The sequence below is a fragment of the Labrus bergylta genome, chromosome 17 (assembly GCF_963930695.1).
Source record: "Labrus bergylta chromosome 17, fLabBer1.1, whole genome shotgun sequence".
Taxonomy (NCBI): Eukaryota; Metazoa; Chordata; class Actinopteri; order Labriformes; family Labridae; genus Labrus; species Labrus bergylta.
The window spans coordinates 27,677,918-27,703,001 of record NC_089211.1 but is presented as its reverse complement, the minus strand read 5'-3'; the positions used below and the strand labels follow the sequence as shown (position 1 = coordinate 27,703,001).

The following is a 25,084-nucleotide window of genomic DNA, read 5'->3' as shown; positions in this document are numbered from 1 at the left end:
CTGCTCGTGGTACCTACTGTCTCTAAATGTACTATGGGAGGTAGAGCCTTCAGTTATCAGGCCTGCTCGTGGTACCTACGGTTTCTAAATGTACTATGGGAGGTAGAGCCTTCAGTTATCAGGCCTGCTCGTGGTACCTACAGTCTCTAAATGTACTATGGGAGGTAGAGCCTTCAGTTATCAGGCCTGCTCGTGGTACAATCTCTAAATGTACTATGGGAGGTAGAGCCTTCAGTTATCAGGCCTGCTCGTGGTACAATCTCTAAATGTACTATGGGAGGTAGAGTCTTCAGTTATCAGACCTGCTCGTGGTACCTACAATCTCTAAATGTGCTATGGGAGGTAGAGCCTTCAGTTATCAGACCTGCTCGTGGTACCTACAGTCTCTAAATGTGCTATGGGAGGTAGAGCCTAGGGCTGTTGAAATTAATCATTTAATCGATGCATCGCAATGCAGACTAGAAGATTAATGCATCGATGCAGGGACAGGACCATAGACTGTAAATATTACTGGACGAACCCTGACCCGTCTGTGACATAGGCAGAAAATGAGTCCAATCGACGGCCGCATCCATATTGGATTTGCAGTCTCAACCTAACTTCGGATCAACCTAGCTACAGCAGTAAGGCGGGACCGGCGGGACTTAGCTCCGCCCATTCAGCTCGACGTTAGCAGTCCACTTGACAGCATAGCTAACAGCTAGGCTGCTATCATCAACTATTCCTGCTCATCCTGAGAAAACTCTATAAACAGTAAGTTAACATTTAACTTTTCTACAACACAGTTAAAACTAATTATATTCAATCCATATATTTTATTAAAGACTTAAAACTACACTTTTTTAAATATACAACTATGGTTATTAGTTATTTGTCAGAGCAGTTAGACTTTGTCAGTGTTAGCAGAGAAATACATTAACAAAGTTTTATCCATAGACTGTAAATAAATATGAGACATCCAGAAGAAATCAATATTACAAAGCATACAGTTAATGTTACTGTTCTGACAAAAAGAGGAATGTCTGTGTTTTATATTTACTGATGTCAACAGCGATGAGGTGAACATGACAATTGAAAAATAATGATTTAGTATTTATTATAAGATATTTGTTTTCTATTGAACCCTGTGAAGTCATGGAGTCTGTGGACAGTGTCAGCTTCACACTAAAAACTTTAAGTATTAGAAAAAATAGTGTTTAAGACTGGCATCTATTATTATGAGTTGCAGCTACCTTGTTCAATATTATTCCTGCAGATGTGGCTCATAACAAAAAAACACCCTGAGCTGTCACATGTAGTTAACTGTACATTTTGTCTTGTCTGAGGCATTAATTGAACACCTTTGTATTTCTCCTATAGACACAGTGTGGATTATTGGTGACTTGTCCGTCGAGGTGCCCAGAGAGCTGCAGAGACAGAGGAAGAAACCTGAGCCTCAACAACATCTGTATTTGTTGGTTCTTCTGGGTGGACTTCAGTTGCTTCTCTTCAACAGCTCGCTGCGAGGGAGGTCTCCCCCGGATGGCCTGAGTGATGACACCCACAGGCTGAGAGCTGGAGCTGAGGCGTGTTTTAAGCCTCTTGACAAACCGTTACACCGCGCCCGCCTGTCAAGCTGGTCAGCTACACGCCTTATTGTGAATAACTCTTGTCCTTCATCAAATCAAAACTGATGAGTCATCAAAACATCCCCCCCCCCCGTACAGTGTGTGTCCATCCAGACATGAGCTAATCACACCTATTTGTTTGTTTTGTACCAAGCTGTAAACATGTTCATCTCTGCTGTAAAAACAGACTTTTTTAATGTTGGTTTTCAGATTAAATAAATATTTCTATATAAATGCACTCCTTTATGTCTACTTATGAGTATACATTTCAGATTAATGCTCAACTCAATAGCTTAGGGAAGGAAGTCTACTTTTACACAACTTCTTATTCTTTTGATAAATACTAATGTAGTTCATTTCTGAAAGTGGGATGGAACAGAGTCATTGCAAAAATTTGCCCTTAAACACAGCCCCATTCTTAAATCAAGATACATGGAGAGTAAATAAGATCAATAACTTGTGAATAAAAACAGTTAAAAATGATTTAGAAATGTAGTCTTCCCTGATCAATATCACATAATATCAACTTCTCCCATCTAAACTGGACAAAGGGTTTTAAAATGGGAAGAAAATAGTTTGATTGCAAGTTGTTTGGAGGAGATCTAGTTTTATTTGAACAGCTGAAGCATGAATACAGTCTCCAAGGAGCAAACCCTCCTCCTCCTCCTGATGAAGCCTGTGGAGCTCGTTGATGTACTGCTGTCTTATCTGCTGGCCATCTTCTCTCAGCAGAACTTCGACTGTTGAAAAGTCATTCAGAAGAAGCTCGAGCATGTGACATGGATCCAGGAGAACATGGACTTTTAGTGAGGGGTCTTCAGGATGGCAAAGAAAGAGAGAAAAAATCAGTTATTCATTAAATCATTTTTTTGTTCTCATCTATTTTTCTGTATTCATCTGTGTGTAAGAGTACATTTATAAATTCAACAGTGTACTACCCAGACAACAAAGGTCCAGTATTCAGATAATCAACATCTATTCAAAGTTAAGAAGATAAACATTATTGTAATCATGCTATTTTCAGCTCTCTCACTCACACAATGATATTCCACATCAAATGGTCTCAGATTTTGTGTGAGGAAAAATTAAGTAGTTTATTGTGGATAGTACTTCATCTTAACATGAAACAAATATAACCTGAATTATTTAAATCATTAACAGGTCCCAACTCTCTGTGCTTTAGTACAGAACATACAGTAACTCATTTATTATTAACATGAGCTCAGTACATGGCTGTTTCTTATACTTTATATCTATGTGCTTTATATCTTATTTTCATTCCATATGTTATTTATATTTTATATTTCTACTGCTATATTCTGTGTATGAGTTCAGTGAAAATTAATATGGTTATTAATATAGTTCTTAATGGTTACAGATGCTCTTACAAAGTGAAGTTTTTTTAATTTGTTAACAGTTTGCTCAAATCTTAAGACACTACATCAACCATGTAACGTTAATGTCATCCTCTATAACCTACACAGCACATTAGGTTCAGTTCAGTTTATGTTACTGACGGATAATTACTACACAAAGTTTGTTTTTAATGTCCACATTTACGTGGAGTATAACATTACTCATAACGTCAGATAACCATATTTACAGTCTGTGGTTAACCACCGAGGTGAACCTTTAGCTTCTAACATCACACAAACTCACTATTTTCAACAACAACATCTTAACAACAAACATTTCTAAACCATTGACCGTAAATAATGTAAATAATGAGCTACACAGTTAGCCGACTGGTTTACAAGCTAACGCTAAACAAGCTAGGTCCGTAAATATAAACACACAAGTATACAGTAAATATAACACTACTATATCACTTACCGAAAAAAACTGAAGCATCAACTTGTTGGATGGTCTGTTAACCGCACAGCAAGCCATGTATGTTGTCAGATATGTGTTAAACAAACTCTCCAAACGAAGTAAAAAAGAGGAGAAATCAGACGGATCAAGCTGTTAGCCTCCTGACCTGCTGACCTCCTGACCTGCTGACCTCCTGACCTCCTGACCTGCTGACCTGACAGACAGATGCAGCGCGCAGAGCTGTCAATCGAATCTGACACAACCAAATATGGGCATAGCCGTTTTCCTTAATAGAATAAAATCCAATGAGTTATAAAAAAATTCACCCCCCCCACAGTGTGAGGAGAAGGGGCCGTCAACTTCTCAGATATATCTCGTTTTTTGAACCAGGCTGTAAACATGTTGATTCCTGTGGTAAAAACGGGCTTTTTTGGCTGTGGGCTTATGGCACTTCCGGCGCTTCTGCAGCCAGCCTCAAGCGGAACCTCGAGGAACTGCAGTTTTTTGTACTTCCGCATAGGCTTCATTTTTCGAGACCGGAGGTTGCCCCTTGGACAGGACGTAATCGATGCTGACGAGGGTTAGAAAAAAGCATCTGCCAACCATTAAATGCAGTTGTGTTGTGCAGCGTTGAGTGAGCACACACACAGTGGTGTGTAATGAATGTAACGTAGTGTAACAGTCAGAATATATTAGTAGTACCAAATAGCGCCACAAGGTGGTGTCTCTGTTTTGTTTAAGTGTGGGGGTGAGAAAGTCTATCTATGTCAGTCATCTTGTATGTCGATCAAGAGAGGACTCAGGATATATAGTGCCGTGCTGACCTGGCTTTGTATGGTCCGTTTAGTAAAACAGAATAAAAGTACCGTGTGGAAATTCCCAACTTTGTTGTCTGTTTAACTGATGCTAACCAGCTATCCCGGGACTTATTGCCAACTAGCTTCACCTCCTGTACCAGCAGCGTTACAAGTGGCGCCCGAACATCGTTCTCTGGATCTCAACTCAACACCTTTACCAAAAGTACAGACCGGACCGGACATCATTCTACATTTTTCACCTTGAAAGTCGGTGTGAGTGGATTTTTGACTGTTTTTCCCGGACATGTACCGTGCTATGTTTCAAGCTAACTTCTCCTGGAGCTACGCTAACCATGACCGTGCACGTTTGGATTGTTGAAGCACGCCACGTTTCTACGGCTTCGGATATATGTTTTTGCTTCATCATAAAAGCATCGAAGGATTTTACAAGTCTGCTTGACAAAGTCCATGTTCAAGCAGCATTAAAAGGCCATCCATAACTTGTCCATAAGTGGGATTGGATGCCTCCAAGCTTCATTATGCCTCTGATTATGGACCTTTTTCACTCTTACGTGAATTGACCGAATTTACTGGACTGAGTAAGTAGAGGACTCTGACTGGATAACGGAAAATTCATCGTTTTTTTTGTACATCTATATGTTATAGCTAACATTATTCTCGCTGACTTATGAGTAGGACAGTAATCTTACTTTATTTTCACCATTGAATATTGAGCTTTACAGTAAAACGACCTTTCATCACTATTAACATTTTTTGGGGGGGTATTCTATGTTTTGCTGCATTTTCAAAACTATAGATGCAGTTTAAGTGTAGTTTGTGAGAGCTGATATGTTTCCACTGTAGTCAGTGAGACATTAATTTGCTTCTGCTCTTAAAACACAGCACACATTTTGAAGAGTAATATTGATTTGAATACTGAGGCATGATGACATCCCACCCAGACATACAAACTGAAGATTCTGACCATGACTCTTACATAGGCATTGACTTTTTTGCAAGATACACTCTTCCTTGTCGCACAACTTCAGGCCTGGAAGAACAGGTAGAGGACCTACAAACAGAGGTTGAGAGACTCAGGGAATGTCTGCAAGACTCCTTAAAGTTACAACGCAATGTGCTTGAACACTGGGAGCAGTCTAGGAAAAAAGACTATGATATTCCTGCGGCCCAATATTCAAGCCCTCTACCCAAGGCCACCTCAACCCCATACACGCCTGCTGTTACCATCCCAGAGCCAACACTCCTGGATTCAAAATCCTATTCTGGAGCTCAAGCTGGTCATTCAGACTTTTCCCTTCAGACACATTCACTCGAACTCAGCAACACATCCAGGATGATTGCTGTTGCATTGCATCATGCTAAGCTAGAGCCTCCTGTGTTTGCTGGTGATAATAAAGTGCACCCTGAAGACTGGTTACATCAAGTCAACACTTACAGATCTTCATTGAACCTGACTGATGTACAAATATTAAACGAACTGCCACATTTCCTTGCTAGAGAGCCCAGCAAATGGTTCAAGGCACTCAGTTCATACGTCGTCACATGGTCTCAATTCTGCCAGCTCTTCAGAACTGTTTTTCTGCCATCTGACAACCAGGAATGTGTCCTGAGAGGCATTCTTGACCGTGTTCGAGCACTTGATGAGCCCCTTCCGACATCTGTGGCTCATATGTTGAGTGAGTTTAACAAATTGAAGAGCCCACCCCCTGAACAAGAACAGATTGAACTGATATGCAAACATTCTCTCGAAAAATATAGAGTAGCACTGTATGGCATGCCTGTCTTTTCAGTAATGGACTTGTTGCTCCGAGCTCATGAGGTGCATGCAGTCCTTGGACCGAGAGGCAACCAGCCTCCTACCCAGTTCAGGAGAAACCAGACCAGTGAGCCCTACTGCTTCAAATGCTCTCGGCCTGGGTTTACGTCTCGTAGTTGCCTGAGCTGCAACGCTGAATCACATATGCCAGCACCCCCCGCCAGATCTCAGGTCAGTCCCGAGCCCACCCCCCCCAATAAATCTGACCCCAGACAGAGGTGAGCAAAGACCTGATTCAGGAGGCATGTCAGCAGACTCCCTACTGCCGACCAGACAGCCAGGAAACTTCAGGGGAGGGAGGACATTTCAACGAGGCAATCCTCCCTCCAGACGCTAATTGAGCCTCAACCACTGACCACACCCCCACAAGAGAAACATGTTCTAGGCCATGTCGAGGACTCTGATTCTCAGGCTCCCTGGAACACACCGCTGAGGACAAAAATAAACTTTAATTCTGTGTCTGTGGAGGCCACCTTAGACACAGGAGCTACCCTTTCAGCTGTACGAGCAGACTTCGTCAGAGTGGATAATGCCTATCCAACCAAAACACGCCAGTGGGTGGGTCCACCTGTAAGCCTTGCAGACAACGCTCCCTGCACCCCTGATGGTGTCACTTGGCTATCCATCGGCTTCATGAACAAGCGCTTCTACCAGCGTTTTGCCATAATCCATAACCTGTCAACCCCTTTCATTCTAGGAATGGATTTTATGATCAGAGCCTCGATTACCATCCACATCCCCTCCAGAACTGTATTTATGGATGAAATTCCTTGTCCTGTTGATGAGGTTGTGGACTATACAGTTGAACCACTGATTGAAAAAGACACTATTATGACCTTGGACACCCTACAATCTTCACTGGTGACAAAAATAGACGAGGCGAACCTCGAGGAACAACAGAAAGAGGCCATGTTCAGTCTTCTTACCAGTTTGATGACATGTTTGATGGTAATCTTGGACACACTTCCCTGACGGAACACACAATTGATACAGGTCAGGAAAAGCCAATAAATCTCCCTCCCTACCGCAGCTCTCCTGCGAAGAAAAGACTCATAGAAGAACAGGTAGAGCAGATGTTGAAAGACGGAATCATTGAGCAGTCTACCAGCCCCTGGGCTGCCCCAGTTGTGATCGTTAACAGACCTGACAGGGACCCAAGATTCTGTGTGGACTATAGAGGTTTGAACCAGGTCACACAAAAAGACTCTTACCCCCTGCCTCGTATTGACGAGTCGCTTGATTTTCTGGCAAGAGGGCAGTTCATCACAACACTGGATTTGGCTCGTGGATATTGGCAGGTGGCAGTTGCAGAGGAATCCAGATCAAAAACAGCCTTCATATCACACTGTGGCCTTTTTCAGTTTCGTGTCCTCCCCTTTGGTCTCTGCAACGCACCAGCCACATTTCAAAGACTAATGAACAGTGTACTTGCTGGTCTTATCTACAAGACATGTGCAGTGTATCTCGATGATATTGTTATTGCTTCTCCCACCTTCGAAGAGCACCTGACTGATCTCGAGGAAGTGCTCAAAAGACTCAAAGTCTGGTCTGTCTCTGAAACTAAAGAAATGTCAGTTCTGTCTGAGTGAGCTGACCTTCCTAGGCTACCGCATCACGCCCTCAGGCATAAAACCTGATATGGAAAAAATCAAAGCAGTAATGGACAATTCCTCGGACTGACGGGATACTATCGTCGTTTTGTTCAGGATTATGCACGCCATGCTGAGCCTCTTCATGCGCTCACAAGGAAGGACACAACTTTTCACTGGAATGATAAATGTCAGGAATCCATGGACATTCTGAAAAAATCTGTTACATCAGCACCTGTCTTACGGTTTCCTGATTTCACTTGTCCATTTTTCATTCATGCTGATGCTTGCGACCTTGGCCTGGGTGCAGCCCTGATGCAGAAAGACGAGGAAGGTCGTGAGGTTGTTGTGGCTTATGCAAGTCGCTCCCTGCACAAAGCTGAAAAGCCCTACTCTACACCGGAGAAAGAGTGTTTAGCTGTGATATGGGCTCTTGAACATTTCAGGCCTTATGTGGAGGGCCTCCACGTGACTATCTTCACAGACCACAGCACCCTGCGGTGGTTAATGTCCCGGCCTAACCCCTCTGGCCGCCTTGCACGGTGGTCCTTAAGACTTCAAGATTTTGACTTCACTATTGTGCACAAGCCTGGTACACATAACAATGTGCCAGATGCATTGTCTCGCAACCCCTTACCCCATTCCGACAATGCCCCCACAGATATCCTACCAGACTACGCTGTCATTGGCAGTCTGGATCTTCGCAACCTGCCACCTGTGTTGTTGCTTTCGGATCGTTCTCATGTAAAGCACCTACAGCTGGATGACCCAGTAACAGGTCAACTTCTCCAAGGTCTTGAAAAAGACGGTCATGTGGACACAGATGAAAGTGGCCCTCATCAGTATGTCGTTTATGACGGCCTGCTGTACTACAAAGACCCAAAATCAAAATGTGGTTTGCATCCATTAAAGGAACTGAAACTCTATGCCCCCACATCGAGCCGAGGCACCTTGCTCAATTATTACCACGACCACCCCACTGCTGGTCATCTTGGTGTTTCAAAGACTCTTGCAAGGCTGCGTTTCAGATTTTTCTGGCCAAAAATGGCTGCAGATGTGAAGCGATATGTCACCTCCTGTTCAGTGTGTCAGCTCACCAAGCCGTGTCAGAGAAAACCAACTGGTCTCATGATTCCCATCTTGCCTCAGAAGCCCTGGGAGTACACAGGAGTTGATTTTGTTGGACCGTTGCCCCGCACTGCATCCGGAAATGCTTACTTGCTAGTCTTTGTTGACTATTTTTCCAAATGGATTGAGGTGTGTGCAGTCAGAGAAGCAACAGCGCAAGTAGCAGCCTCAAAGTTTGTCAGCGAGGTGTTTTCCAGGCATGGTGCCCCGACTTACCTTATCTCTGACAGAGGTACACCTTTTGTGAGTAGGTTGTTTGAGCATGTTGTTTCAACCCTTGGGACTGTGCACAGGCTCACCACAGTGTACCACCCTCAAACGAAATGCCACGGAACGTGTTAATCGAACTCTAAAAACTGCTATACGAGCTTATGTTGGTGACAAGCACACATCATGGGACAAGTTTCTTCCCCAGATCTGCTTTGCACTCTGTACAGCCCCCCACGAGAGCACTGGACTCAGCCCTTCAATGATGCTTTATGGTCGAGAGCTGGACACACCACTCGACCTCATAACACAACCATCCTGTGACGGTGTGGATGAGCTCAGCATCCTCTACCCGGAGACTCTCAGAGCCTCCCTCAAGGAAGCACATGACCATGCCAGAGCAGCTCTTGACCACAGTCATAACAGACAAAAACATTACTATGACTTGAGACGTCGTCAGGCTACCTTTGCTGTGGCTGACCTTGTTAGAGTGAAATCCCACCCCAGGTCTGACGCACAGTCTAACTTTACGGCCAAACTTGCACCCCTGTTCACAGGCCCACTACATGTTAGTCAGAAGCTGGGTGAGGTAAACTACAGACTGTCTAACCTGGACACTGGTACTGATGCTGGTGTCTTTCATGTAGTGAACTTGCAACCTTTCCACACGTGGGACTCTTCTTCCCCCAACAGGCGCAATGTTCCGGTGACTGAGGAGCAGCATGACCCTGAGGCCTTGGACAATGATTTGCCTCACGCCCAGACTGACATTGAAGCTGACCTCACTGCTGCAGACATGTACTATGACACGCCTGATGACACTGACCCTGTGTCTGACTCTGAGAACCGTGACACTGTAGTTGTGTCTGACACTGACACTGACCCTGACCCTGACCCCTGACTGTACTGGACGATACAACTTCAGACCAAGACCCTGCCCACGAATCACATCTGGCTGATCAGGCAGCAGATGGACAAACTCTTACCATACTGACAGACTTGACTTGAAGTAGGCAGTCGGTTTGTTATGTTATGTGAAAAAAAAAACAGCAAGCAGAAGTGTTAAAAGTCAAAATCTGCATTCCTCTGTTAATATGTTTCGTTTACTATACTGTTTCTGATGTTTATCCTGCTTATGTGGTTCAGGTTTTTCCACAGGTTGAGATTCTTATGTGCTTTAATTGAGAAATACTCTAATTCTTTAATTCACGGCAGAATTGTTCTTTGGGTTTCTGTGAGGAACATGTGTAGAGAAGGGAAAGACTAGGAAAATAGGGATTTTGCACTATTCTTTTACTGTAACACTGTATAGTGTGTTTTGTTTTTCAATTTATATTCTGTTTGCTGATATGTATATCAGTATGCTGAACATTAGCTCTTTCCCTGAGTGTATCTGCTAACTTTTCATTAAGTCTAAGTGTAGCAGTATGTAAAACTGCAGGTTGGTTGCTTCTTCGGCTGTGTGCGGCTGGGGACAGCCTTCTTTTCACCAGGGGGGAATATGTAACAGTCAGAATATATTAGTAGTACCAAATAGCGCCACAAGGTGGTGTCTCTGTTTTGTTTAAGTGTGTGGGTGAGAAAGTCTATCTGTGTCAGTCATCTTGTATGTCGATCAAGAGAGGACTCTCTAAAACTCTAGTGACGAGTTGGTGCAGGATAATAACCTATTTTTACCTGTCATGTGTGATCAGGATATATAGTGCCGTGCTGACCTGGCTTTGTTCCGTTTAGTAAAACAGAATAAAAGTGCCATGTGGAAATCCCCAACTTTGTTGTCTGTTTAACTGATGCTAACCAGCTATCCCGGGACTTATTGCCAACTAGCTACACCTCCTGTACCAGCAGTGTTACAGTAGGCTAACAGAGGGATTTGTGACAGAAAACAACATAAATTGAGTCCCGGTCCTGTGCTTTCTGACTTTATGAGCAGAGTCAGTTGGTCCTGCAGGCTCAGACCACAGTGCTCCGCTGCAGGCTGAAACGGCTTGACTCTGTGTTTCTTTAGCCGACCGCAGCTCGGGTTAGCATCTTCATTACAGCTGAAGGTGTGTTTAAACTGATGCCTTGCTATCTTAAGTCCAGGATAACTAAAAGAAGGGGTCTGTGGCGGTGACTCGTGATAAAGTGAGCGGCTGTAAACATGGACTATGAGGTGTAACAGGACTGTGGGAACCAGAGGATCACAGACACGTGGACCATGAGGTGTTACAGGACTGTGGGAACCAGAGGATCACAGAGGTAAAGAACAAAATTTAGAATCCGTCAACTCGCCCCAAAAAATCTGCCCCAAAAGATGCTTGCTTGATTGTTTCATTGTGAACGAAAATAGGGACTTGTGCGCATTAGATGGTAAACCGAATACAATTTCCTGTTTTCCTTGTATTGATCTCTAGAGCGTTGTTATTAGTCCACTTAACCAATTTGTTCACAGTGTGCAGCAAGTGGAGGATTACTACATCTTCTCCGATGTTTTCAGACGAACAGGAGGTTGAAGTACAGCCTTTAATCTGGCTACTGGACGTCAGTATTGTCACTGTGCCATTCAGGACAAAAGGCCTCCATTTACATCCAGGTCTCATCGATCCAAGAAGACTCCAGTGTCCAGACAACAATTCTTTGGACTGCACAAGATTATAAACATACAACCTCCATCTTGTCAGGTCACATGACTTTGTTGATATAAAATATTTTTCCTGGGTGAGAGAATTCAAACACTGCCTCTGGTGGTCATCTGGAACTCTGTTTTTAACCAACATTTACTTTGTTGGGTCTGCAGATACATTTGGTAAAAAACGTTTTGTTTTTTTTAAAATAGGTTGTGTCTTTGTGTACTCAATCCGTGAATAAAACAAAGTCTGATTCTTAAAATATGAATCAACATCTGAACAACACAGCAGCCGCTCTTTGAAACACAGATGACATTAAAGGGACCAGTTCAACAGCTGACAGTTTGGATAATCATTTTTATTAGTCTGACTTTTTCTTTGATTAAAAGTGTTTTCTTAAAAGCAAAAAAAAAAAAAAAGTTGTCATGGATGAAAACAGTTTATTTACACTCTAAATAAATTCCCTTTGTCGTTCCTATCATTAGTAAAATACTTTAAACACAGTTTCTAGAAAAGAGGTATCATGTGAACATAAAAATTAAAATATAACATATAAAACGTCTCATCACCAACACATGATTCCCTTTATAGAAGAATAAAATCAGCTGTAACACAAAACAACTCCAGCAGGGGGCAGCAGACAGTTATCCCATCAGCTGATCTATGTCATGTGATTCGCTGTAATTATTTCAACATGATGATCAAACGTCTCTCCTGGTTGTTAGAGTCTGACTGAACAACAAACACAAAGCCAACAGACTGACGGGAAAACATTCACATCTTCTGTTCTAATCTCACAGAGAGTTCATCTTCTCTACCGCAGGAGATCAGACCCTGAGTCCAACTTTCATCCTGTTGATTTTCCGACAGTGAAAAGTGTCTTTACGTTCTACATGAAGAACTGAGCCAGCAGGTTGGCACACCCAGAACAATCAGGAGACTGTGGAAGACAGCTGACGGCCAGCGGAGCACCCCTGACGTCTCAGAGAAATCATGTGGACTAAAGCTGGAAAGACAAAAACCAGAGCCAGACCACAGGTCGCTCCAGAGAACCTGCAGAGAGAGAGAGAGAGGGGGGGGACAGAGACAGAGAGAGAGAGAGAGAGAGAGAGAGAGAGAGGGGGGGGAGGGGGGGACAGAGACAGAGAGAGAGGGGGAGGGGGGGACAGAGACAGAGAGAGAGAGAGAGAGAGAGAGGGGGGGAGGGGGGGACAGAGACAGAGAGAGAGAGAGAGAGAGAGAGGGGGAGGGGACAGAGAGAGAGAGAGAGAGGGGGGGGGACAGAGAGAGAGAGAGAGAGAGAGAGAGAGAGACAGAGAGGGGGAGGGGGGGGACAGAGAGAGAGAGAGGGGGTGGGACAGAGACAGAGAGAGAGAGAGAGAGAGAGAGGGGGAGGGGACAGAGAGAGAGGGGGACAGAGAGAGAGAGAGAGAGAGAGAGAGAGAGAGAGGGGTAGGGGGGGACAGAGACAGAGAGAGAGAGAGAGAGAGAGAGAGAGGGGGGGAGGGGGGGGGACAGAGACAGAGAGAGAGAGAGAGAGAGAGAGAGAGAGAGGGGGAGGGGGGGACAGAGACAGAGAGGGGGAGGGGGGGACAGAGACAGAGAGAGAGACAGAGAGAGAGAGAGAGAGAGGGGGGGAGGGGGGGGACAGAGACAGAGAGAGAGAGAGAGAGAGAGAGGGGGAGGGGGGGACAGAGACAGAGAGAGAGAGAGAGAGGGGGAGGGGGGGACAGAGACAGAGACAGAGAGAGAGAGAGAGGGGGGAGGGGGGGACAGAGACAGAGGACAGAGACAGAGAGAGAGAGAGAGAGAGGGGGGGGAGGGGGGACAGAGACAGAGACAGAGACAGAGACAGAGAGAGAGACAGAGACAGAGAGAGAGAGGGGGGGGGAGGGGGGACAGAGACAGAGACAGAGACAGAGAGAGAGAGAGGGGGGGAGGGGGGGACAGAGACAGAGACAGAGACAGAGAGAGAGAGAGAAGACGAACTTAACTGTTTTAATCTTTTATTTACACAAAAGTTCTTCTCAGAAAGAGTCTTGATCCCCTAACAACAAACACTTGATACTTTCATTGGATTTCAGTTTTTCTGGTTATTTTATCCCAACAAAAAAAAAATTAAACAACAAAACATCCAGAGCAGAAGAGGCCATGTAGAAGAAGCTGTAGAATGATGCAGTAGAAGCTGTAGAAAATGATGCAGTTAGAAGCTGTAGAAATGATGCAGTTAGAAGCTGTAGAAATGATGCAGTTAGAAGAAGCTGTAGAAATGATGCAGTTAGAAGAAGCTGTAGAAATGATGCAGTTAGAAGCTGTAGAAATGATGCAGTTAGAAGCTGTAGAAATGATGCAGTTAGAAGAAGCTGTAGAAATGATGCAGTTAGAAGCTGTAGAGAATGATGCCAGTTAGAAAAAGCTGTAGAAATGATGCAGTTAGAAGCTGTAGAAATGATGCAGTTAGAAGCTGTAGAAATGATGCAGTTAGAAGAAGCTGTAGAAATGATGCAGTTAGAAGCTGTAGAAATGATGCAGTTAGAAAAAGCTGTAGAAATGATGCAGTTAGAAGGTGTAGAAATGATGCAGTTAGAAGGTGTAGAAATGATGCAGTTAGAAGCTGTAGAAATGATGCAGTTAGAAGAAGCTGTAGAAATGATGCAGTTAGAAGGTGTAGAAATGATGCAGTTAGAAGGTGTAGAAATGATGCAGTTAGAAGGTGTAGAAATGATGCAGTTAGAAGCTGTAGAAATGATGCAGTTAGAAAAAGCTGTAGAAATGATGCAGTTAGAAAAAGCTGTAGAAATGATGCAGTTAGAAGGTGTAGAAATGATGCAGTTAGAAGCTGTAGAAATGATGCAGTTAGAAGAAGCTGTAGAAATGATGCAGTTAGAAGCTGTAGAAATGATGCAGTTAGAAGAAGCTGTAGAAATGATGCAGTTAGAAGAAGCTGTAGAAATGATGCAGTTAGAAGAAGCTGTAGAAATGATGCAGTTAGAAGCTGTAGAAATGATGCAGTTAGAAGCTGTAGAAATGATGCAGTTAGAAGAAGCTGTAGAAATGATGCAGTTAGAAGGTGTAGAAATGATGCAGTTAGAAGAAGCTGTAGAAATGATGCAGTTAGAAGAAGCTGTAGAAATGATGTAGTTAGAAGGTGTAGAAATGATGCAGTTAGAAGCTGTAGAAATGATGCAGTTAGAAGCTGTAGAAATGATGCAGTTAGAAGAAGCTGTATAAATGATGCAGTTAGAAGGTGTAGAAATGATGCAGTTAGAAGCTGTAGAAATGATGCAGTTAGAAAAAGCTGTAGAAATGATGCAGTTAGAAGCTGTAGAAATGATGCAGTTAGAAGCTGTAGAAATGATGCAGTTAGAAGAAGCTGTAGAAATGATGCAGTTAGAAGGTGTAGAAATGATGCAGTTAGAAGCTGTAGAAATGATGCAGTTAGAAGAAGCTGTAGAAATGATGCAGTTAGAAGGTGTAGAAATGATGCAGTTAGAAGCTGTAGAAATGATGCAGTTAGAAGAAGCTGTAGAAATGATGCAGTTAGAAGCTGTAGAAATGATGCAGTTAGAAGCTGTAGAAATGATGCAGTTAGAAGAAGCTGTAGAAATGATGCAGTTAGAAGGTGTAGAAATGATGCAGTTAGAAGCTGTAGAAATGATGCAGTTAGAAGAAGCTGTAGAAATGATGCAGTTAGAAGGTGTAGAAATGATGCAGTTAGAAGCTGTAGAAATGATGCAGTTAGAAGAAGCTGTAGAAATGATGCAGTTAGAAAAAGCTGTAGAAATGATGTAGTTAGAAGGTGTAGAAATGATGCAGTTAGAAGCTGTAGAAATGATGCAGTTAGAAGCTGTAGAAATGATGCAGTTAGAAGAAGCTGTAGAAATGATGCAGTTAGAAGCTGTAGAAATGATGCAGTTAGAAGAAGCTGTAGAAATGATGCAGTTAGAAGGTGTAGAAATGATGCAGTTAGAAGCTGTAGAAATGATGCAGTTAGAAAAAGCTGTAGAAATGATGCAGTTAGAAGCTGTAGAAATGATGCAGTTAGAAGCTGTAGAAATGATGCAGTTAGAAGAAGCTGTAGAAATGATGCAGTTAGAAGGTGTAGAAATGATGCAGTTAGAAGCTGTAGAAATGATGCAGTTAGAAGCTGTAGAAATGATGCAGTTAGAAGAAGCTGTAGAAATGATGCAGTTAGAAGGTGTAGAAATGATGCAGTTAGAAGCTGTAGAAATGATGCAGTTAGAAGAAGCTGTAGAAATGATGCAGTTAGAAGCTGTAGAAATGATGCAGTTAGAAGGTGTAGAAATGATGCAGTTAGAAGAAGCTGTAGAAATGATGCAGTTAGAAGGTGTAGAAATGATGCAGTTAGAAGCTGTAGAAATGATGCAGTTAGAAGAAGCTGTAGAAATGATGCAGTTAGAAAAAGCTGTAGAAATGATGCAGTTAGAAGCTGTAGAAATGATGCAGTTAGAAGCTGTAGAAATGATGCAGTTAGAAGCTGTAGAAATGATGCAGTTAGAAGCTGTAGAAATGATGCAGTTAGAAGAAGCTGTAGAAATGATGCAGTTAGAAGCTGTAGAAATGATGCAGTTAGAAGAAGCTGTAGAAATGATGCAGTTAGAAGCTGTAGAAATGATGCAGTTAGAAGCTGTAGAAATGATGCAGTTAGAAGGTGTAGAAATGATGCAGTTAGAAGCTGTAGAAATGATGCAGTTAGAAGCTGTAGAAATGATGCAGTTAGAAGAAGCTGTAGAAATGATGCAGTTAGAAAAAGCTGTAGAAATGATGCAGTTAGAAGGTGTAGAAATGATGCAGTTAGAAGCTGTAGAAATGATGCAGTTAGAAGAAGCTGTAGAAATGATGCAGTTAGAAGGTGTAGAAATGATGCAGTTAGAAGCTGTAGAAATGATGCAGTTAGAAGAAGCTGTAGAAATGATACAGTTAGAAGCTGTAGAAATGATGCAGTTAGAAGCTGTAGAAATGATGCAGTTAGAAGAAGCTGTAGAAATGATGCAGTTAGAAGAAGCTGTAGAAATGATGCAGTTAGAAGCTGTAGAAATGATGCAGTTAGAAGAAGCTGTAGAAATGATGCAGTTAGAAAAAGCTGTAGAAATGATGCAGTTAGAAAGTGTAGAAATGATGCAGTTAGAAGGTGTAGAAATGATGCAGTTAGAAGCTGTAGAAATGATGCAGTTAGAAGGTGTAGAAATGATGCAGTGTTGACAGAGTTACAGCTTCAAACGTACCTGATGATGGATCCGATGTTCGGATAAAATCTTGCCACCAGGACTCCAGATCCAACGATTAAAATGTTCAAAGCCAGAACATGAAAGAAACTGCACCCAGACCCAAGAGAGAGAGGGAAAATCATCACCTGGGATCATACCAAACCTTTATTGTCAAAAGGGTTAGGTCATCCCTAAGCAACCTTCATCTTCTGCAGTGTAAGCTGCCTTGTTACCTTCACTTCTTTCAGTGTTACAGGCTGTGTTACAGGCTGTGTTACCTTCACTTCTTTCAGTGTTACAGGCTGTGTTACAGGCTGTGTTACCTTATCTTTTGCAGTGTTACCTGGGGTAATGGTTTCCAAATATCTGGCCCATCATCTGGACCCGGACCAGGTAGCCCAGCAGGGGGTAAACCGTAATCATCTGGAACAGCAGGAAGCCCCGAGCCACAAACACCATCACATCATCACTGGGGAAGTTATCCAGGAAGTTCTGTTGGGGTCAACCACTAATCATATTTATTATATTCATTCTCTAAATACTGTTATACATATAATATTCTCAATTATGTAAAAAAAAAAAAAAAACAAGGTAGTACTACTGGATCTGAGCCAGGACTCACATTGAAGATTCAGTTACAGTTCATCTTTAATGAATACATAGGAACTTTCATCTTACTGGTTCAATGCAGTCTTTGGAGAGAGGAGGAGAGGGGAAGGCAGCAAAGATCAACACTCCCACATACAGATACGTCACTCCTACCAGGAGGTATGCCACTGACAGGTCCCGCACCTGAACACAGCAACATCAAGCAACATCAAGCAACATCAAGCAACATCAAGCAACAACATCACGCAATTCAACACCAAACAATAACGTGAGGTGATCATGACGATGTTGCTAACCCTTAAATTCTTGTGTTGGAGGCTCCTTTGACAAAAAGGGAAGTTATTAAATATCAATACTTAAAATAGAAGAAAAACAGAAGAAAATCACAATGAGAAGAAAAAAATTGTGTCACAAGCCCCCGCCGTGTCAAAGAGAGGGTCATCTCCCTGCAAACCCAGGTTCCAAGAGAAAGGTCCTGCTGTTTTGTTTGCATATACACCCAACAGCAGTTCAGAGTACACAGCCTTCTTGGAGTCTCTGGGGGGAGGGGGGGGGGGGTCCTGGAAGGGGTTCTGCATGGGTACTCTAGAATTCTACTGGTGGACTTCAACGCTCACGTGGGCGATGATGGAGACACCTGGAGGGGGGTGACAGCGAGGACATCCAGCTCCATCTGAACCCAAGTGGTGCTTTGTTACCAGAACACTGATAGGCTGGTCACCTTTGGGTGTTCAGGGAGATGATTGTGGTGGATTTGAAAAATGAGGGGAAAGTCTGGTGGGGCGGAGAGACGTTGAAGACCCCTGTGAGTACGCACAGACCTTCAGGACCTGGCCAGGGAAGACTTGGGCTGTGCACACATGACGGGAAAGAGTATAGGAGTGATCCAGAATGTTTGAATGTCGGCCCTGTTAAAGTCCCCAATAACAACAAGTGGGGTCTCATGGTGTGAGGTCTTCAGTATGCTAATGAGCTTTGGAGCTCAGAAGGGGGGGATACAAACATGGCCATAGTAACAGATGTAGATAAAAGGGCTGAATGAGGTGTTCCAGGTTGGTGGAGTAAAAGGTTTCTACAGTTGGTCACACTAAACCTGGTTCAGACATCGTGTTCCCTGAGGGCTGCTGGTCTCAGCCTGAGGAGGGGGAAAACCCGGGTGCTCATCGTCCGTTACCTGCGTCTCTGTGAGGCAGAGCGGTTCTTGATGTCGAGCTGGAGATGGACAGCTTGTTGTGAAGAGAGTGCACAGTAACATGGGGAGCATGTTCAAACAGTTTGAGTTTACAGAGGGATGAAGAGTAGACTCACGTTGTTCTCTTGGTTCCTGTTGCTCTTCATCAGTGTGATGATGCAGTTGTGGATGAAGAAGGCCAGCGTGAGGACTCCTGTCAGCTGAGGGAAGAGAAGTCTGAGCTCTGAGAAGAAGAAGAAGAAATCACAGCACAAGAGAAAAGTGAAGATTGTACAAAGGTCCCAGAAAAGGTTTAGGGCCTTCACTGCATATTGTAATATATATATATATGTATATATATTCACAACCAATGAATGTGATTCTATTAATACCCTGTTCAGATTTGTGCAGAAGAAAGAAGAAAACAAGACAAAGAAAGCCTTAAAGCCCCTGGAAACCCAAATCCACATAAAGCTTCTTCTTCTGTTATTTCAGACCACCTCTTAAATGTTTGTTGAGATTTCATTTAAAATTCTGAAACTCTGGGGCGCGCTGGTGGCGCAGTGGTTAGGGTGCGCACCCCATGTGTTGAGACTCTCGTCTCGAGCGGTAGGCCTGGGTTCGCTTCCACCCGTGGCCTCCTTCCGCATGTCGTTCCCTGCTCCCTCTCTCTGGTTTCCAGGCACAAAAGTAAAAATAAATCTTTAAAAAAATAAATAAATTCTGAAACTCTTCTGACGTGCATTATTGAAGACTTTGAAATAATGGAGCAGTCTGAACATCCAGCTGGAATGAGGGACTTGTAAAAGTTAGTCAGTTTTCTTGATATAAACCAGATTCTCACAACAGGCTGTTGAGTTGTTGGGTCAGTATGTGACAGAGGCCAAAAAATAACTTCTTAACTCTAAACTGTGCAAAAAAGGTGTTTTTCCATGAGGCTAACGATTGCACAATAACCACCGACAAGAGGGAAATACAGAAAGGAAATGAGTTTCAATATCTAGCTGTGGTCTTGGATTCCCAATTGAAATTTGAAGCACATATCAGATAAATGTCCAAGACCATAAAGACTTATTTGAATAGCTTTTGACTCTTAAGATCTTGGTCACTGATTAAGGCTGTTATACATGCACACTATGAATTTATCACATTCTGTTGATTGTATAAGTGTCCGGGGTCAGGCCCAATCAGCAATGAAGCCTATGTTGTGATTATACAAACAGACCCTAAGAACACTGGATCCAAAGCCAATTAATGACACCATTATACAAAAAGTAGAATTTATTATGGTTTATCAAACTAATGTTTAAGTGTGTGAATGGTTTTGCCCCCTGGTCAGTCAAATGATTCAGAAATACTCCAGTACAAGAGGTGCATTTAGAGAAGATTGAGATTTACCCTCCAATACCCTCAGAAATAAAAACATGAACTCATTCCAAAGCTTAAGCTGCCCCTAACCCCTAACCCATGGAGCCGTTTGGTTTAACCCTAACTTATTCTATTAAACAGCCAAACATGATTTAGAGATAAAAACCAGGACGCACATTTGAATACACAACACAAAGCCAGAGGGCCTCCATAGTGTTATTAACACACCTGGAACATAGAACTGTGTGGGAAGGAACCAGTGGAACTCCAGGTGGAAGCCAAGGCGGACAGCTTTGATGGTGACCAGTGTGATCAGGTAGACCACTGAGATGGTACCTGGAAGACAGCAACAGTAGATTCTATGAGCACAACCTGAACAGAGTCTTCTCTGGGCTGACAGCTGGAGCAGACTCTTCTGTGTTTGTTGTGCTTTTGCTTTCGGTTTAATATGTCCTTAGAGAGTTGCCATAGCTGCCGTAAAACAGTTTTTTCTACAGAGTTATGTGACAGCGTAACAATGTTACGATGTTATGATGTCACAGTGTTGTGATGTCATAGTGTTGTGATGTCACAGTGTTGTGATGTCACAGTGTTATGATGTCACAGAGTTGTGATGTCATAGTGTTGTGATGTCACAGTGTTGTGATGTCATAGTGTTGTGATGTCACAGTGTTGTGATGTCACAGTGTTGTGATGTCACAGTGTTATGATGTCACAGAGTTGTGATGTCATAGTGTTGTGATGTCACAGAGTTATGATGTCACAGTGTTGTGATGTCACAGTGTTGTGATGTCAGTGTTATGATGTCACAGTGTTATGATGTCACAGTGTTGTAATGTCACAGTGCTGTGATGTCACAGTGTTGTGACGTCACAGTGTTGTGATGTCACAGTGTTGTGATGTCACAGTGTTGTGATGTCAGTGTTATGATGACACAGTGTTGTGATGTCAGTGTTATGATGTCACAGTGTTGTGATGTCACAGCGTTGTGATGTCAGTGTTATGACGTCACAGTGTTATGATGTCACAGTGTTGTGATGTCACAGTGTTGTGATGTCAGTGTTATGATGACACAGTGTTGTGATGTCACAGTGTTATGATGTCACAGTGTTGTGATGTCAGTGTTATGATGTCACAGTGTTGTGAAGTCACAGTGTTGTGATGTCAGTGTTATGATGACACAGTGTTATGACATCACAGTGTTGTGATGACAGAGCGTTGTGATGTCACAGAGTTATTATGTCACAGTGTTGTGATGACACAGCGTTGTGATGTCATAGAGTTATTATGTCACAGTGTTATGATGTCACAGTGTTGTGATGACACAGTGTTGTGATGACACAGCGTTGTGATGACAGTGTTGTGATGTCACAGTGTTATGATGCCACAGTGTTATGACGTCACAGTGTTGTGATGTCACAGTGTTGTAATGTCACAGTGTTATGATGCCACAGTGTTATGACGTCACAGTGTTGTGATGTCACAGTGTTGTGATGTCACAGTGTTGTGATGACACAGCGTTGTGATGTCACAGTGTTGTGATGACAGTGTTGTGATGTCACAGTGTTATGATGCCACAGTGTTATGACGTCACAGTGTTGTGATGTCACAGTGTTGTGATGACAGTGTTGTGATGACACAGCGTTGTGATGTCACAGTGTTGTGATGCCACAGTGTTATGACGTCACAGTGTTGTGATGTCACAGTGTTGTAATGTCACAGTGTTATGATGCCACAGTGTTATGACGTCACAGTGTTGTGATGTCACAGTGTTGTGATGTCACAGTGTTGTGATGACACAGCATTGTGATGACAGTGTTGTGATGTCACAGTGTTATGACGTCACAGTGTTGTGATGTCACAGTGTTGTGATGTCACAGTGTTGTGATGACACAGCGTTGTGATGACAGTGTTGTGATGTCACAGTGTTATGATGCCAGTGTTATGACGTCACAGTGTTGTGATGTCACAGTGTTATGATGCCAGTGTTATGACGTCACAGTGTTGTGATGTCACAGTGTTATGATGCCACAGTGTTATGACGTCACAGTGTTGTGATGTCACAGTGTTGTAATGTCACAGTGTTGTGATGTCACAGTGTTGTGATGACACAGCGTTGTGATGTCACAGTGTTGTGATGACAGTGTTGTGATGTCACAGTGTTATGATGTCACAGTGTTGTGATGACACAGTGTTGTGATGACACAGCGTTGTGATGCCACAGTGTTATGACGTCACAGTGTTGTGATGTCACAGTGTTGTGATGTCACAGTGTTATGACGTCACAGTGTTGTGATGTCACAGAGTTATTATGTCACACAGCACGATGTAGAATTTGAAGACTTTTCTTACCTAGGAAGGTGAACCTGGCGAAGAAGGAGGCGGAGCGGAAACAGAGCAGCGGCAGCAGCAGGACGATCAGGTACAGAGGGATGGTGTTGGTTTTACTCCACCACTGTTCAAAAGAGTTCCCGTCAGTTTCATTCCCACTGATGAAGAAGGTGCTGAAGGTCAGGTTCCCCCCGGGGTCCGTGTTTGGATAGGGACAGATCACTGAGGACAAAACAAATAAACAACAACAAATAAACAAATCACAGTTTACAAACATAACTTATCAATAAGCGAGTCTTACCTCTGTCCGAGCCATTGGTCCCAAACTCTGAGTCTGAAACATTGACGTCGTGAGCGTAATCTGTAAACATCAGAAACAAATGTCTTTACTTCTTTATATCTTTATTATCTATCACATTTATTATTATAGACCTTCTTTATATCTTTATTATCTATCACATTTATTATTATAGAACTTCTTTATATCTTTATTATCTATCACATTTATTATTATAGAACTTCTTTATATCTTTATTATCTATCACATTTATTATTATAGAACTTCTTTATATCTTATTCATGTGCTGTTCATTCTCACTTCTAATCAGTTTCCTGTCTAGATAATAAAGTCAGAACTCACTGTAGATGAACTGTCCCGTGTTGTAGAGGAAGTTGGACATGAGGACCCAGTAGACCACCATGGCTCCGATCAGAGACACCATGGAGAAGAGCAGACTGGACCACTGACCGAACTTTCCAAAATAATACCTGCAGACATCGGGGAACTCCCACTCCGATGTGTCCACATACGCTTCAGATAGAGCAGAGATATAAAAACATCTGAAGTGAATCTATGAGGACGAGTCTTATTACAAACATTCACACAGGATCCTTTACTGCAGCGCGGTGGTTTCCTGATTCTTTCATAATGTGTGTGAGCTCTGCGTCAGTAACATCGTTCTTTACACTTCAGTATGTTTACAGTCGATACAGCAGGGGGCAGTATGCACAGAGTTGCTTTAAAATACGCCATTACGCCATGAAGAAGTAACCATGGCAACCGCTGGCAGGTTGAGTCCGTCCTGCTAACTGATGTTATATCAGAAACGTCCACCTTCAGCTCAGACGAGGAAACGGGCCGTGCTGCGACGATACAACGGTTTTTGAAGTGACAGGAGATCCACTTCCTGTTTGAGCCCAAGACGCCACTTCAAGCGGACTCAGGAACAAGTCTGTGTTCACGCTGATCCAATGACCCGCCTCCGATGTGAAACCACTCTAACCCTCTCCATATCATAGATAGATTCTAAATGTGAGGTTATTAAAACAACATATTTTTTAATTTTATCTTCTGTGATTGTTTTTGTTGTAAGCGTGTTCATGAATGTGATTGGTTACGAGCTGGTAACTCCTCCCCCTCCATGTGAACCCGCTCACAGCGCTCTGTAACCTCAGTGTGAAGGAACTGTGTTGTTAATCACCTGAGACTGCAGTTACATATAGGAGCCACCAGAGGGCGGTGTCACTCACGTATGGCTCTGGGTGACCGGAGGACGATGTAGCAGCAGTAGAGCATGAGCAGACCGGTGAAGACGAGGAGGAGGACGCCAAGCGTGAAGCCGGCCTGAAGGAACAGAGAACACACGCTCACATTAAAATCAATCATGAAGCAGGGCTTTTATTTTGAAGGGCTGTGTGATGATCACCTGTTTGATTCCCCACGGGATGCTGAGGATCGACGTGCCCATCATCGTGTTCCAGATCGCAAATCTGAGAAAACAAAGAACATAGAATCATGATGACAGATCAGCTTACTGATGATAGAATCATAATGATAGATCAGTTTATTGATCATAGATTCATGATGATAGATCAGTTTATTGATCATAGATTCATGATGATAGATCAGCTTATTGATGATAGATCCATGATGATAGATCAGTTTATGATGATAGAATCATGATGATAGATCAGTTTATTGATCATAGATTCATGATGATAGATCAGCTTATTGATGATAGATCCATGATGATAGATCAGTTTATGATGATAGAATCATGATGATAGATCAGTTTATTGATCATAGATTCATGATGATAGATCAGCTTATTGATGATAGATCCATGATGATAGATCAGTTTATGATGATAGAATCATGATGATAGATCAGTTTATTGATGATAGAATCATGATGATAGATCAGTTTTTTGATGATAGAATCATGATAGATCAGTTTATGATCATAGATTCATGATGATAGATCAGCTTATTGATGATAGATCCATGATGATAGATCAGCTTATTGATGACAGAATCATGATGATAGATCCATGATGATAGATCAGTTTATTGATCATAGAATCACGATGATAGAGTCATGATGATAGATTCATGATGATAGATCCATGATGATAGATCCATAATGATAGATCCATGATGATAGATTCATGTATTGGTACCAGGTCGTACATGGTGATGATGCTGGGGTTTTTGGACAAGCCATCGCTGCCCGTCACTTTGAACGCCGTTCCCAGCGGGCTGTAGACGTAGATCTCCTCGGGGGTGGGGATCACATGGTTTGGAGGACTCTAGGGGGGAAACAGAGGTAAACATGGAGAAGGCTTCACAGGGACAGTACAGTTAAGATGTTGATAACCTGGCTCAGGTAGCTGTACTGTGATTGGTCATACCAGCAACCTATCAGAGGAGCCCGTCAGTCGACTGTAATAATGAACTCTGCTGTTTAAGATGGCGGCTTCAGCAGAAACTCGTTCCTGAGGATCATCGTCTA

General features: G+C 42.8%; 1 protein-coding gene across 1 annotated transcript; it reads right to left on the bottom strand.

Annotated features, from left to right (window-relative positions):
- Positions 1 to 11,923: 11,923 nt before the first annotated feature.
- On the bottom strand, positions 11,924 to 25,084 carry slc38a9 (solute carrier family 38 member 9; the record flags this gene model as incomplete). The annotated part of the gene is given in 15 exon segments (XM_065965758.1): positions 11,924 to 12,504; positions 12,507 to 12,557; positions 12,560 to 12,639; positions 16,833 to 16,922; positions 17,158 to 17,306; positions 17,493 to 17,606; positions 18,732 to 18,838; positions 20,191 to 20,298; positions 22,315 to 22,515; positions 22,595 to 22,654; positions 22,934 to 23,104; positions 23,824 to 23,917; positions 24,000 to 24,063; positions 24,763 to 24,881; positions 24,984 to 25,084. Coding segments are annotated over 15 exon segments (1,538 nt in total), but the record flags the coding sequence as incomplete, so codon positions are not given.